This window comes from Limulus polyphemus, unplaced genomic scaffold (assembly GCF_000517525.1).
Source record: "Limulus polyphemus unplaced genomic scaffold, Limulus_polyphemus-2.1.2 Scaffold2987, whole genome shotgun sequence".
NCBI classification, from domain to species: Eukaryota; Metazoa; Arthropoda; class Merostomata; order Xiphosura; family Limulidae; genus Limulus; species Limulus polyphemus.
The window spans coordinates 120,811-137,385 of NW_013668597.1; the positions used below are offsets into that span (position 1 = coordinate 120,811).

The 16,575-nt window shown below is 30.4% G+C and overlaps 1 protein-coding gene across 1 annotated transcript in view; it reads left to right on the forward strand.

Annotated features, from left to right (window-relative positions):
- LOC106468383 (leucine-rich PPR motif-containing protein, mitochondrial-like) overlaps positions 1-16,271 on the forward strand; it is a gene marked incomplete at its 3' end in the record, with an annotated part of 92,970 nt that extends 76,699 nt beyond the window's left edge. Inside the window, exons 26-32 of the mRNA XM_022396725.1 lie at positions 3,375-3,465; positions 10,049-10,283; positions 10,753-10,835; positions 11,125-11,317; positions 13,363-13,481; positions 15,082-15,197; positions 16,142-16,271. Coding sequence (XP_022252433.1) covers positions 3,375-3,465; positions 10,049-10,283; positions 10,753-10,835; positions 11,125-11,317; positions 13,363-13,481; positions 15,082-15,197; positions 16,142-16,271 — 967 coding nt within the window. The remainder of the gene's footprint in view (positions 1-3,374; positions 3,466-10,048; positions 10,284-10,752; positions 10,836-11,124; positions 11,318-13,362; positions 13,482-15,081; positions 15,198-16,141) is intronic.
- Positions 16,272-16,575: the final 304 nt, after the last annotated feature.

Here is a 16,575-nt window from a genome sequence, read left to right on the forward strand (position 1 = left end):
TTGGCAAAGACGGAAAGCTAAGGACAAAAGTAACAACTGTACCAGAGAAAGAATTTCTTATTCCAAGAATATACTGACCCCCTAACACACTTCTAAGAAATTTCAAACTTATTTGGCAAAGACGGAAAGCTAAGGACAAAAGTAACAACTGTACCAGAGAAAGAATTTCTTATTCCAAGAATATACTGACCCCCTAACACACTTCTAAGAAATTTCAAACTTATTTGGCAAAGACGGAAAGCTAAGGATAAAAGTAACAACTGTACCAGAGAAAGAATTTGGACATAACTTCAAGAAAAGTGAAATTGATCAGAGATTTTATGAAAATAAACAAAAAAAAATCTGTTATTGATGTCAAAGGTGGTCACACTAAATATTAGCATTAAAGAAAGTTAATTAATTTGCATACTAACTTTGGATAGTGTCCTATAAGATTAATTTCTGTAATTAAACATTGATTTTTTTAGCAAAGCAATGACTGTGTTGTGTTAAAGCTTGTACATTGGCAGTTTTGAGGTGTTACAATAGATATGTACATTACTGTAGGTCTTCAGATTATTATTGCAAGTATTCAAGGATTACTATTTTTTTTTTTTCTGATTTAATTGCTATAATTATAAAATCTAAACTTCTTAATGATGTTATTTTAACCAAAGCTTTCATTAAGTAAATATAAGTGATAGCTGATGCCAAAAAACATTAATACCATATCAGCAGAATAATGTACAAATGATTAAAATTTAGCAAAACATAAATACTCAACTAGTTTTGATGGGCCAAGCTTGTCATTCTCAAGGGATGGAGTAAAACTATCCTTAATATGTTGTACAATCAGCCTCAAAACTGACTAGAGAGATCAGTATTCATTGACGTGTAAGTACTAAGCTGAAACAATGACTTCTAAATAAGGTTGAGTTCAAATCCCATTTTCATTATTGAACATGATTTTTGTTTTTAAATACTTATATCAATTCCCTAGTGTTCTATTAATGGAAGAACTTGGGTTTAGCAATGACTTTTTGATTGATCAAATTAATTTGTGATTGGTTGTGTGAAAATGTAGTGCTAAAGCTAATTTCTCTACCTCAAGAAGCAAAGTTGACCATGAAGAAATTAGTTCTGATGTTGAAGCAGGAATATGTGATTTAAATACAGTAAACTTGAGGTTTGGTTCCTACTAGTAATGTAACTAAATCTGAAAATGAAGCATCTGCAGGACTTTTAGTAACTTAAGTTGACAAAGATTACAAAATTGTGATTTAAAAAAAAATGGCACAGTGAAGTTGTCAGTAAACTAATATGATGGTTCATATTCCAAACTGAAATTTGGCCCAATGAAAAGCATTTCAACACAATTCAAAGCTGAAATCAAGAAAATTAAAACTTTATCAGAAAGAGAAATTAAATTTTATCACTTCTAATGTTTTTTCCCCCAAAAACTTTGTTCTTTCCAAACTGTACAAAGAAGGTTTACACAGCTTAGACAAGCTGCAACAATAACCCAATGTCTCGTATTTAGTGAATAGACTATCATTATTAGTGGATTTAAATAAATATACTATATAAAGAGTTTGTTACCAAGTTAAATAAAGTAAAAAAAAGGTGTATGGTGTCCTTTAATATAAAAACCTTATTCACCAAAGTTCTGGTAGATGGAACCCTAAATGAATTATTGACTAGATAATTTTTACCCTTCCTATCATTAGGGATGAAATTATATGCATACTTAGATTATATCTCAGCAACTCATATTTCTATGTTTTGAGTATGGGCAGTTCACTTTACCCTCTTCTTTATGGCATTTTCATGGATGACTGAAAATAAGTTCTTAAATGAATTAGATGAAAAACCTGATCTCTATGTATGATATTTTGTCAACATATTCAACTTACTTGCTGATTAAAGTTTCATAAGATATTAAAGTACACTCGAGACAAAAGACTTATGAACTAGAATGTGTTGATCACATACTGTTTTCATTGTTTTAGTTACATGGTGCTCAGATAGAGAGTGGCTGGCATGGCTAGATGGTTAGGGTGCTCAACTTGCAATCTGTGGGTTGTGGGTTCAAATCCCCTCACCCTTTCAGCTGTGGGGGCATTATAAGTGACGGTCAATCCCACTATTCATTGTTAAAAGAGTAGCCCAAGTGTTGGCAGTGGGTAGTGATGACTAGCTGCCTTCTCTCTAGTTTTTCACTGCTAAATTAGGGACAGCTAGTGCAGATAGTGCTTATGTAGCTTTGCAAAAAATTCAAAACAAACTCAAACCCAGAGAGTTACATCTGTTGGAAACCAATAAGTGTGAGCCCATTTTCACACAATAAATCCAGACATTCTTATCATCAGAAGGTTGGCATATACAAAACTGATGAAAAGTGCATTCATGAAATTAAATTGCCTCAAAAATCTTGCTTTTTCTTGAGGATTTAAAGCAAAGTTAACAACTGATTTTGTTTTATACTAAGGTGAACCAAGTAACTTCAGATAGAGTAAGGGATGACTCTTATATGATGATACCCTACTACCCTTGATATCAAACAAAGTAGGTGCTATTTTTAAATGAACTAAAATTGAACCAGGCTATAAACCAGTGAACAAACTTTATCTTATCTTTCTCTTTGTATAATATATTTCAAAAACGGGGTACTTTTTCCATTCCTTGTTCTTAGAATCATTCTTGTATTGGTCATACAAAACAATCTCTTTCAGTTAAAGAAACAAGAATCCTACTGCTGTTGAAAATAATTTGAAAAATTGGTTTTTAACATTACATGTTAATGCAACCAACCACAAAATCAATTTCAATCAATCCAATATCATTGCTGAACCAAAGTTTTACATCAGTGTAACTTGAGAAAAGTGATAGAAATATTTCGTAATAGAGAAAAAATGCATAATTAGAAAAGGGGTTTTGAACTCAACCACATTTGGAAGTGTTTTTTTAACATAGTCTTTGCATTCTTCTATCATTAGAGAATATTAACCCTTCTGTAGCTGTTTTGAACCTGAATGTACATGAGACCGAGAGCAATTTTACTCTTCTTCAGATTGACAAGCTTTGCTTGTCAAATCTAGTTGTTTTTTTATGTTTATTCATTAATAATTTTCACATCAGTTAATAGAGCTGGTATTATTGATTTTCATGAACTTGCACCAAGTACTTCTTTAAATATATACTAATCATTAGAGAATTATGCATACAAATTTTAGTAACATATCAACTTGAAAGGATGGTTAGATTATACATCTGAAGAAAGATTGTTTGGAAAAGATTTGAATATTACAGACCTCATCCATGATTGCTTCAGATGTCTTATATAGAGTGTTTTAAAATTTATAAAGGCTGATGAGTTTTTATTTTGATTGTGACAGATTACTGAATTAGAAGATCTAGTGAACATCACACGTGACTTGTTTGACATCGACAGGGACCAAATGTACTACTACCTTCTGTGTGGCTATGGTAAGATAAAAATGAACTTTCTGTGAGTTGAACTAACAGTTAGAAAATTCCAAGTGTAAATTATCTAATAAATGTGTACTATAGTGTATATACAATGTACTGTTGTAATTGCCATCTTTGTTTTATATGGAATATATATATTAATGATTTCCATGAGAGTGTTGAACCAAAATTTATAAGTATTTCATTGTATCTAATAGTTAAAATCCATGGCAAAGTTAAGCAGAGCAGGGCAATTAATTGATTACTTATGAACATCAATTACATTAATTAATGGTAGGTGAAATAATCAAAATTAGTGTTTCTGATTGTTATTATTTTTATTATCCAAGTAATCAAAACATTACCTTTGATTTGTGATTATTTCTTTTTGGATTAATTCAAGTTTGGTTTGTTCAGCTTTGGGCCACATGGCTTTGTGATTAGATTTCCTTGTGATTCAAAGGTTTCCTTTGGTTCATCTTGTTGCCAAACATGCTTACTCTTTCAGCTGCAAGGCATTAAATTATTTATTTGTTTTTGAGGTGTGGCAAAGCTGCTAAAGCTATCTGGCACCATCCTAATTTTGAACCGCTGAATAGAGATAAGGCAACTGGCTAGCGACACCTGCTGATAATTCATGGGCTAGTTAAGCCTTATATGAAGGGTAAAGTTACTGTATTCTTTAATGTTGAATAATATTACAGTTACTGTTTTTATATTGTGTTACATTGAAATTTATAATCTGTTTAATTTTATTATTTAGTTCTGAACTATAAATGTACTCCTATGTTTGTAACACCACACTCTTAATTACCTGAAGTTATGGTGTGGTAGAAGATGTTGGCAGGCACTGGCATGTGTCAAACCCCACAGGGTAAATACTAGCAAAGTGGTTTTCTTTATCCGATTAGTCATGCCATCTTCCTAACCATGTAATAAATTTCAAATATAAATATAGTAATTGATTTTCAATAAACAGTAACACATTAAATTAATATAATATTAATATTTGCAAGTATCATTTACTAAGGTAGTAAAAACATGACATATTATTTATTTTTACACTGTACTTTATATTGTATATAATAATATGTAAATGTATTCTGTGATCAATCATGTATAAATAGGCTGCACTGCAGTATAACCTCCATAAGGCTTAGAAAAAAAATTTTGTTTGCAGTAACTGAACTGGTCCTTATAAAAAAATTACACTAAAACTTTTATGTCTTCTCTTGCAAAACCATCCAGAGAATGTAATTGGATGTTTATTGATCAGCTATGTTTTCACCTTTTATTTGTGTGAGCAAATATTCTAATAACCTGTCAACAAAACATAACTGACTGGAACTCTCTCTCTTGAAATTATACTGGACAAAAAGTTTGAATCATAATAATTTCAATAAATTTATGTTAAAATAGGTTAAAGATAGTTGTGTTTTTATTCTGTCAATATTATACTAATTTTTGCTAATAAGCCTTAGTGGATATGTTTCTTCTCAGTATTTTTGTATAAATTTCATATATTTTTTTTTCTAAGATGTATTATTTGACTTTTTATCTTTTACAGCATGCTTATTTCAATAAATTGATGGGAATTACACCAGTATTGTTTTCTGAATAACACTTTCTTTCTCTATCAATACTATCCAATTGTTTAAAATAATTTAAAATGTATGATGAACTACATACTACTAATATGTGTAGTAGCACTTAGCTTGTTATGTTTGGAAACATATTTCTCACTTCTTGCTATTGCATAATTGAAGTGTATAATATATGGTGTATGTTAATGAACAAAATTATATAAAGAACTGTTAAACATTATCAAGAAGAAGATTTGGTGTGGTGCACATAATTAATTACTATTTCAATAGCATATTTCAAGTGAAATGCTACTGGGGCAGCTGTGAATTAGAAGTAATGACTTCAGCCTGTAACATATAGGTCTAATGGGAATTTAATAAGGAAAAAAAATGCATAGTAGCTAAAAGAACAGACATGGAACTAAATAAAATAAAAGTAACATAATTCTTGATTTGGTAGAGTACATGAAAAATACTCTGTCAGGATATCACAGTGCAATGAAACAGTGATTAGTAAAAAAGCACTGTGGAAAAAAATCCTACTAACCTACTCTATTAGTCCCTGGCAGTGTTACTACAAACACTATTTTTTTTTCACTTAAAGTGGAGTAACAAATAAGTATGTAATAAGGGTAGAGGTGTGTGTGTGTGTAATCAGAATTTTGCTTGTCCAAAATAATAATTTGTTGACTCACTTCGCATTAGAATATCATTGTTTACAAAATAATTGCTTATTTTATACCCATGATGACATTATTATCTTATAACTTCAACCAGTGAAAATAGCACATACTGTTAAGTTTATTGTTCCCTTGTACAGTGGAGATGCACCAGAAGTATACACGTGCTTTATCAACTAAATTTAGTTGTGTATACTCTGTTTACCAGCTGTTTATAAATTGCATTGGTATAATTGTGCTTATATAAAATAAATTGAAGAAACATGTGTAACTTGTACTTACCTGTGCATAATAATTAGCTCACTAGTCACTGTTATATTTAGCTTTTTTATGTTAACCTGGACCTACTAATTACCTTACTAGTCAGTATTATATTTAGTATTTTTATGTTAATCTGTACCTACTAGTTATCTCAGTAATCACTGTTATATTTAGTACTTTTATGTTAACACTTCTCTCAATGGACAGACAGGTCAAAGGGTGCATGTTATTATGTTAGTTATTTTCAAAATGTGATTAAACAACTTTATTATCTTTATATGTCATAAAATTGGTATCACAATGTAGTTTATAATTCAAATTTTAATATTTTGTTTTAATTTCTTCATTCACAAGAAAATATTTAAAAAAAATCAAATGTTTTTATGTGTCATATGACATGTCGTATTGCTCAATTTATATTTTATTATGCCTACCATACAATGTCTAGAATTAGAAACTCAAACTTCAGACATTTATAAGCTAGAATATAAGATAATAACCTCCCATTTTTTTGACTTGCTGATATATTAATATATTTTGCAAACTTACCAGGGTAGCCCCTCCAATTACTTTATTCTTTTGAGACCTCTTTTCTACTGATGCCTACTTCTCTTAAGTACATGTTTATAACCAATATAAAGAACACATTGCAAACTACGTAAATCTGACATTCATCTGTATCATAATTGCTAAGCTTTGCCGTAAGCCTCATTTATTCTCTCTTGTGGAGGAGAAAGATAAATTAATTTTTGTAGATTTCAAATATAGTTTTTAGAAATCCAAAATAATTACTATAATGGTACACATAATACCACTGTAATTTATCTGGCTTTCTAACTAAACTTTATGTGGGTTTATAATTTCTGTTCAGAACAATGGATTAGTCAACAGGCTTCACCATTTCCAAAGAAACTGCAAGTTTCCCCTTCAAGCTAATTGCACAGGTATAAGTCAATTTTGTAACATAGTAAATACTAGAAATCCTTGTTTTTGTATATATTTTCTATTTATTGTATGTTTTAAGAAAAATGACTAGAAATTCAGCAGTTATAAGTAGATAGTAATAATATATAAACATGTTCATGAGCACTTACACACTTTGTATACCTATAACTCTAAATTCCAACCACCCTGGAAGGATAACTAACATCCAAACATCTACCAAGTTTATTGGATTGGCCCAGACTTTGTACAGTGTCATGTCATAAACGTTTTCTCAAACTTTTATTGTTTTAGATAATTCTTGTTACAGCCACTGTGCTGTAAACAAGCTGACAAATCCTCTCCCATTATTTTCTTGGAATTAGAATTATAATAAATTCTGTGGGAAAGCTTTAGTATTATATCCAGTCTTAGATGTGAAAAATAACTATGCTGAGGCTGATATTAAACCTGTCAATGATTTTTACACTGGTCTAGATAGGCCATATTTGCAAGTGTATTAAGTGAAATATACTAAACTATTCTATGCAGAGCTGTGCTTAACATTTAGTCATGAGTTTATTAACATCCAAACACCTACCAAGTTTATTGGATTGGCCCAGACTTTGTACATAGTCATATCATAAATGTTTTCTCACACTTTTATTATTTTAGATAATTTTTGTTGCAACCACTGTGCAGTAAACAAGCTGATAGTTCTCTCCCACTGTGTTCTAGGAACTGGGATTAAAATAAACTCTGTAGGAATGTTATGATAATTGCACCACACAAGCTTATTTGTGACCGATAGTGTTGTATTACAATGTCATGTAAACAGTCTAATGGCAGGAGCAGTGATTCATTACTTTACGATTGGCAGGTTTCTACTTCAGCTGCTAACAGTAACATAAACAGGAAATAGGTGTGAAAAAGTTATAAGTAGAAATTGTCTGGGGAAGTACCTTGGAACTTTGTAGTCAATACTAAAGTGGATAGAACAGTACTGCACACTGTATCTTGTATGTTTCAACCTTTAAAGTTTGCTGGTGGTTACCAGATGGATCAAATTGACCAACCCCATATAGAGTTAGGGTAGAGAAAATATCAGGCAAAATGTCAAGTTTTTCTGGAAAAAAATTTATGTCTTATAAAGATTATGCAAATGAAATTCGAAAATTTTCAGATGAAGAAACATACTTTTAACCTTAACATGAAAATCACTTTGCACTTGGACATACATTCGTGGACAAATTTTTAGTAAGAATACTTAAAACTTCTGATTTTTTTTTTTTACAATAGACTTGTAATGTTTAATGTAAAAGCTTGAAAGGTTTTGTAAAAATACACAAAACATGTTAAAAGCTATAACATGGAAACTGGTCGCTTTGGGGTTATGTGATCGGTGTGATCCACTGAGTCAATAGTAACATTGTTAACCTTTACCTACAAGTTATATTAAGTAATTTTATGAGTTGTAATCAAATCTTTTTGGCAATTTTTTGATATTTGAAAAAATGTTTAACGTATATACTTCATCTATGATATTTCTTTATTTCTTTTCTGAACATCAGTATTGTTGGTCCGATCTTATGTCTTCTTAAATGTGGTTTCAAAAACAATTTTCTTTCCAACAAAGAAAAATGCATTCAATTACCTGACAACTCCTGTAAGCCTATAGCTGAAACTATTGTTGTTTTTTTTTAATATTTGTTTTGGGTAATAAAGTTTATTAACTTTATATAAAAAGTTGTTTGAAAATATTTTGAAATAATGTGAATATTTTCATGAACAGCAACTTGGTAGTCTTGATACTGTAGTCTTGTAGAAATCTTTATGGAGGAGCCACAGTTAATCGTATCTTCATCTTTCTGCATTGCTATATGATATATTTTTATGTACAATAGTTTAAGGTTAACAAAGTAACTTAATTATAAAGTATTGTTCCTGAAGACAGGGTAGGATTTCTTCTGACTTTTCATACTTTTTGGCATTACTTTTTCCAAATGAATTTTATATATTGATTTATTTCAAAAAATTTAATTCCAAAATATTTTAGAATCAATATTTTGCATATTTCTGACATTTCTTTAATGTATGTAACTCCCAAAGAAAATGAAAAAAATGTTAGTTTTCAATTCTGCACAATCCTGAGGCAAAATATGTAACACTTGTCAATTAAAAAAAAAAAGAGAAAACTTCAATGCCATCCCAAAGAATAGTTTTATTTTTCATAAGAAATTATCATCCCTTGAGAATATATTATCCATTTATTAAGTTTCTCTTGTCTTTTTATGTTTAGTTTTCGTACAGGCCTTGATTACCATCCTTCTATGTTGTCACATCAAGTGATTTGATTATTTACTAATGAAACAGCTATAAGGAAGGGTTAAATATGATTGGATAGAGTAAGACTTTGGAAAAAATGACAGGGCTTGTAATTTGTTTATTGTTTCTTTAGAAGATAATTTCAGTCATGAAAGTGTTTGTGTATTACATCGTATCTGTTTCATAGTTATGGTAATTTTTTTCTTGAGCGAATATCAGATAAACTTAGATGACAGTTACATATTCTGATGACTCAAATCCTTATTTAATATTATTTTTATGTATTCAAACAGTGTACAACAATACATAGACTAAGTGGCTAGTTAATTATTTCTAATTGCAGTCATGATGTGTTTTAACTAAATACATTATTGCAATTATTAGCACTAGTGAAATTTTTTCATTATCTGATTACCAGTTTAATTTACTTACACGAGATCATTGTGGGAATCACTTCATGTTTTTAAAATAAACAATATGGCCGTCTGGTTAATCTCGAGTTTAGAGATTCATCAAGTAGAGAATGTTCAGATTATCTCTTTTAAAAGTTGTACCAAAATGTTTGGCAAAAATCAGTTGTTTTATGAAAAATGTGCGAGTGGAAACACTGAGGATATTTATCATATTAAAGAAAACTAAAACTAACAGAAATAGGAAGATTATCAAATAACAGTAGTTGATTGAGTGTAGTTTATTAGTGAGCCCGACAGTTAATCAGTTAGCAAATTCCACGAATGACCCTGCTCTAGTGTTAATTTGTTTATTCGTTGTATTTGTAAGTTATTTCAAATTACGGTTAAACAATATACAAAATTAGTTGTTGTTTTATAGCAAAAGTCAATGATGTTAAGAAAGCCCTTGCTGTGTGGACTGCAATGCAAGATGAAAATGTTCAACCTCGCGCTAAAACTCTTCGGTTTTTAGCTGAATTCTTGCAGAAAAATGGAGAAGAAGTCCCATTTGTGATTCCCGAGCCACAGTCTGAGGAGTCTGGTAGTGGCAAAATGAATTTTATGGAATACATTAAGGCAGAAGATGTAGATAAGGCCTTGGAGTTTAAAAGAAGGTAGTTTTATTCTGTCTCTTTGTATCAAGTTATATGATAATATTAGTGTAATAGTTAGGATTAGTTTATTTAAAATAATTATTTAGTGTATGTGCTGTTTAATAGTCTCCAATTAATGATTCATTGAGAAAAAAATATTGGAATTTCTGTGTAAAGCCCTTTAGAAGACTCAATTTAATTTCTCTGGCTGATGCTTCAAGTTGTATTACAGCTGAAATCCTGCAAGTTGAATAAAGATTATACTGTTTACCTTTAAAGTATTATGATAAGCACTTGGAAAGTGTCTTCAGAAAATGTGATAAACCAAATATTTGTTATTTAATACTACTACAACTGAAGCTATGATTGAACATTTATACAAACATCATGATTTGTGTGTTAAAAGTCAGTATTCTGCACAAATGTTAATATAACCTTTAAATATAGTTTTAATCTTTTGACTTGAAAGTTTGATATATTTATCTTATAGCATGGAAGATCGTGGAGAGAAACTTAATCTCATGATGAGTACAGCACTCATTGAAGCTTTACTTCGTAAAGATCGATTATTAGGTACTTGTATACTTAATTTAAAAATGATTTAAAAGTATAAATGTTTCATGTAATAGAATAGAGGAATAAATAGTTAAAGTTCAGTTTATGTCATTATACACTGTTTAATTTTGTAACAAAGTATTATGCATGTTAGTGTTACCTGTTTTTAATTTTGATTTATAGCTTCTCAAAATAAACTTTAATGTTTACTTCTGTTTATATTTGTTAAACCTTTGAAGCTTGTAATTGTTTTTTTTTTTTCAGTGTAAGAAAAGGTATAATACTTCAATATTTGGTTTATTTCCAGAGGCAACCAATATTTCACAAGATCTTTTCAGGCATCAGATGTTTCCAAAATCACAAGTTTTGAAATTTCTTCTAAATCGATTAGCACGAGCTGGAGATGTTGAGACCATCAAGAATATGAGGTCCGTGCTCCCATCATCTGTACTGAAGCTTGTTTCATTTGATAATTTCCTAGCTAATGCATACATTAATAGGTGAGTGACATACTGTTCTGTCATGGTGGAAAGAACTGATAATACAGTAATGCCAAAGATATGCATAAAATTGATCAGGGGGTACTCTGAACCTTCAGCAGCCTTAGTACCCATGTCCTTAATTGCAAATGTTAAAGTTAATATGATACTAACTTGTTTTTATGTACATTGCAAAGAGTTTTAAGAAATAGTTTTAACTAACTACAATGGTAATTATTGATATACACTGTGTGAATATTGAGATTGTGATTACAATGTAAAGTATTTAATGTGAACTTGCTTCTTCAACTCTTAATGGGAATAGTATTACAGAATGTAACAGAAAGGTTAGATTAAAGTGATTTCTTTATTTTATGAAACCAGTGTAAGGTGTATAGTAACTGTAAAACTTTAAAAAGAGTGTAGTTTTATTTTTTAATAAAAAGTACAAAGCACAGTAATCATCAAGTTGATGTAACCAAACCTGTTAAAGGGGGGTTTTGAAGTCTTGAAAAATATGCCATTCTTTTTTACAAGTTCTTTTAAGTACTTCCTTTTTTGTTTAAGATACTCTGAATTCTAAAGAGTTTACAAGTGTTTGGACCACATGACTTCCAAATATATGTACAAAATGTATAAAATATACATTATACATTCCGGAATGGCTAAGCACAAAATGCACATTATACATTCCGCAATGGCTAAGCACAAAATGCGCATTATACATTCCGCAATGGCTAAGCACAAAATGCGCATTATACATTCCGCAATGGCTAAGCACAAAATGCGCATTATACATTCTGGAATGGCTAAGCACAACTTAGGAGTTAGCATGCCACACTGCAGATCCAAGGTCCCATGGTCTGTGCCCTATAACCACACACACACACACCAAAGAAAGAAAAACAGATTGAGCTCCACATTTTTGGGATGTGGATGCATTATAGGAGTGGCAATCAAATCCCACTATTTGATTAGGGGCAGATAGTCCTCATGCCTTTGCTTGAAACTTAACAAAACAAAAAATTCCAGAAATTAAAAAAAAACTTATTCCTCACATATAAAACACAATTTTAAGTTAATTATGAAATGAATTATGCATTGAAATGGAACATTTTAAATCACAAATAAATTCTTTGATTTTGGGATCTATTAGTATTTCTCATTCTTAGTAGAATGAAAGCATTAGTTATAAAAAACTTAAGCCATATTTCTAGAAACATATGGAAAATATGTTTTTACTGAGTTTTAACAGAATGTTAGTTTTGAAAGTTTGTTTGTGAGTCGGGAAGACATGTTTGGTGGATTGATTCCTGAACACGGATTTTTGGTATTCTTGCTCTTTTTTTCTACTACTTTTTTTTTTAGTTCTGAATAGAGATTTGACCTACTTCCAATATCTGAAATGTGAATTGCCCACCAACATGGCTAAACTTGCACTAATTTCCAGGCTATGAGGGAGTAAAATCCACACTCCCGTCCAAATTTCCATGCAAAACACAGTAGTGGCTGCACATTGTGCAGTGCAATATCTGGTTCCTCGGCTCTATGAAGCCACTTTCTCTGTCGTTTTTGTGAATTCTATCTGTAGAGATGGCTGAGGAAAGCTCAATGATGCTTACTTGCCACTGTGAGGAGGCTAAGGGCACTACTTGCCTGAACTAGAACACATCTGTTATTTTGTGCAAGTGGAACACAGTCCGACCAACACCCTAAATTTCACATCTTCATGGCAAAGCATTGTTGCGACTTGATAGTTTTTGTCAGTAAAATGTTTTTTAAAGTTAAAGATCGACCTCTTTATTAGAGTTTTTTTTTTTATGTGGTTCTAACACAAATACCAGAAACTGTGACACCCCTCTGTAGCATAACCAATCCCCTCCAAATTTGGTCTCATTAACTCACAGACTGGGTGTTTAAAAAAATGTTAACAACTTTGTTAAAGGAACATTAAAATATTGACCTGCAAATTTTGAGAACATCAAGAATTACAAATAATTGGAACTTTGCATTTGTTAATTCTCTTAAGAAAAAAAAAAGTTGTTATTTTGCTGTTTATTTCACAGTGATCGAACCAAAGAACTTTTAGCTGAACTGGGACAAGACTTAAGTGAAAGTAAAAACAGATTTCCTTCTGGAGGAATCTTGGGTGTAATGAAGAAACATCCAGAATTGGAAAATGAAAGTAAGTTTCAGGTAGATCTTTGTTACATGACCAGATATAAGTAATGATTTAGTTGCATCATTTTTAACCTCGGAATTAATCTTACTAACTTTTAATGTTTTTGTTCAACATGGTATTAAACTTACTTATAGCCTTTTGTTTCTAGGTAAAAGGTATATGATTGTTGCTATTTTATAGTTGTCGTTGCTTTTTGTTTACATTGTGACATACTGTATGATTGTTGTTTTATTACATTATGACACAATATATGATTATTGCTTCCTTAAATTATTATATAAAGTGTGATTGTTGCTTTCTTACATTATTACATAAAGTGTGTAATAATGTAAGAAGAGCAACAATCACACTTTATGTAATAATGTAAGAAATCAATCACACTTTATGTAATAATGTAAGAAAGCAACAATCATAAAGTGTGATTGTTGCTTTTCTTACATTATTACATAAAGTGTGATTTTTGATTCCTTACATTATTACAAAGTGTGATTTTTGATTCCTTACATTATTACATAAAGTGTGATTTTTGATTCCTTACATTATTACATAAAGTGTGATTTTTGATTCTTTACATTATTACAAAGTGTGATTGCTGATTTCTTACACTATTACATAAAGTGTGATTTTTCATTTCTTACATTATTACATAGTGTGATTGATTTTTTACATTATTACATAAAGTGTGATTGTTGCTTTCTTACATTATTACATAAAGTGTGATTGTTGCTTTCTTACATTATTACATAAAGTGTGATTTTTCATTTCTTACATTATTACATAGTGTGATTGATTTTTTACATTATTACATAAAGTGTGATTGTTGCTTTCTTACATTATTACATAAAGTGTGATTGATTTCTTACATTATTACATAAAGTGTGATTGATTTCTTACATTATTACATAAAGTGTGATTGTTGCTCTTCTTACATTATTACATAAAGTGCGATTGTTGCTTTTCTTACATTATTACATAAAGTGTGATTTTTGATTCCTTACATTATTACAAAGTGTGATTGCTGATTTCTTACATTATTACATAAATTGTGATTTTTCATTTCTTACATTATTACATAGTGTGATTGATTTTTTACATTATTACATAAAATGTGATTTTTGATTTCTTACATTATTACATAAAGTGTGATTTGGTTTTGTAAAGATTGTTACACATATTTGTTTTTCAATGATTTTGTAAAGATTGTTGCACGGTTTGTTTCTCAATGACTTGGTTTTGTGTTGATTGTTAAATGTGTTTGTTTCTGGATTACTTTGTGATTTTTTAAAGATTGTTACATGTGTTTGTTTCTGGATTATTTTGTGATTTTTAAAGATTGTTACATGCGTTTGTTTCTGGATTATTTTGTGATTTTTTAAAGATCGTTACATGTGTTTGTTTCTGGATTAAAAAAATCACAAAAAAAGATTGTTACATGTGTTTGTTTCTGGATTAGTGTGTTTGTTTCTGGATGATTTGGTTTTGTAAAGAGTCACTTATGTTTGTTTCTGGATTATTTTGTGATTTTTTAAAGATTATTACATGTGTTTGTTTCTGGATGATTTGGTTTTGTAAAGAGTCACTTATGTTTGTTTCTCTACACTAGTTGTGGAACTGACAGAAAAGTATGCCAACCAAGAACAGTTTTTTATACCTAAGAATATGTTATGGGTGCACTATTTCTTGGAAGAAGAGTATGATAAAGCCAACCAGATATTTCAGGTATTGAACTTATTGTGGTTTTATTTAATTATGTATCCCCTATAAAAAGGTATACATGTCATATTTCCTGTTTCCTTCTTCTTTTCAACAGTTACAATTATGCTCCACTTTTATGTTTCTGGGCCAATTATTTTGCAACTTGGAGGGCAAATACCTTGTTCCAATACACTCATATTTAGGAATTATTTTAAATTAGGTTCTTTTTCTAATTTTTGGAGGGCAAAGGTCAAACATTACATTATTTTGTATGCAGTCCCCTTGTCAATTAATTTTATAAGGCATTTACATATAAATGAGTGAGGATCTTTTGCAACTACTCAATGAGATCTGGAAGAGTGAGACCTGCCCTGACAATTGGAGGAATGGACTAATTTATCCGATCTACAACACTGGCATGAAAGACAACCCAAACAATTATAGAGGAATCATGTTACTTAACACACTGTACAAGATATTGGCCAACATGATGAATACACAGTTTGTGGACTGGCTCGAAAAAGAATGGCTGATAAAAGAAAACCAAGTAGGATTCAGGAAAGAAATTACACGACATGAGGCAACTTTTTTGTGTTGAATACATTAATCAAAAATAAGGTAAGAAGAACAGGAGGAAGATTATAGGAATGGTTTATTGACTTTAGAATAGCTTTTGACAAGGTCAGTAGGAAGAAGCTGTGCAAAAAGATCTGGAAAATGGGGATTAGAGGAAGAATGTACAGGATGGTCAAAAGTATTTATAGGGGAAAAAAGAACATCATTTTACCAAGAGTACAATCAGATAAGTTTTGGACTTCAAAAGGAGTGAGACAAGGATGTCCATTAAGCCCAGTGTTATTTAGTATTTTTATCAATGATTGGGAAGATGAATGGATCACAAGGAATATTGAGGAAAAAATTACTGATCTTAAATTGGCAGATGACATTGTTGCACTGGTTGACCATAGAAGTATAGAAATGACAGGAGAGAAGTGGTTAAACCATGCAAAAAATGTGTAGAAAGAAAAGAACTGGTTTTTAATCTGGAAAAATTGAAGATGATGGTATTTCTTAAAGGAGGGAAGCTTAGTAAAAAAGGTAAGTGAATATACAACCACTACCAGTATTTGGGAGTTTGGTTTTCTACAAAAACTACACAGGGAACACATAAAGCAGCAAAGTGGAAAGGCTCAAAGGATCATCAGTACAGCAAAAAAAAAAGTGAGATGCAAGAGTTAAACAAGAAAATATACTTTTTTAAAAGTTTGATTCAGAAAATGTTTTGTTGTATGGAGTGGAAGCTTGGAGCTGGAATGTTAACAAAGAGCTTGAAAGATGCAAAAGGAAATACATAGAAATACACCTGATTACATGTAGAGAATGGAAGTTGGAGAGACAAGTA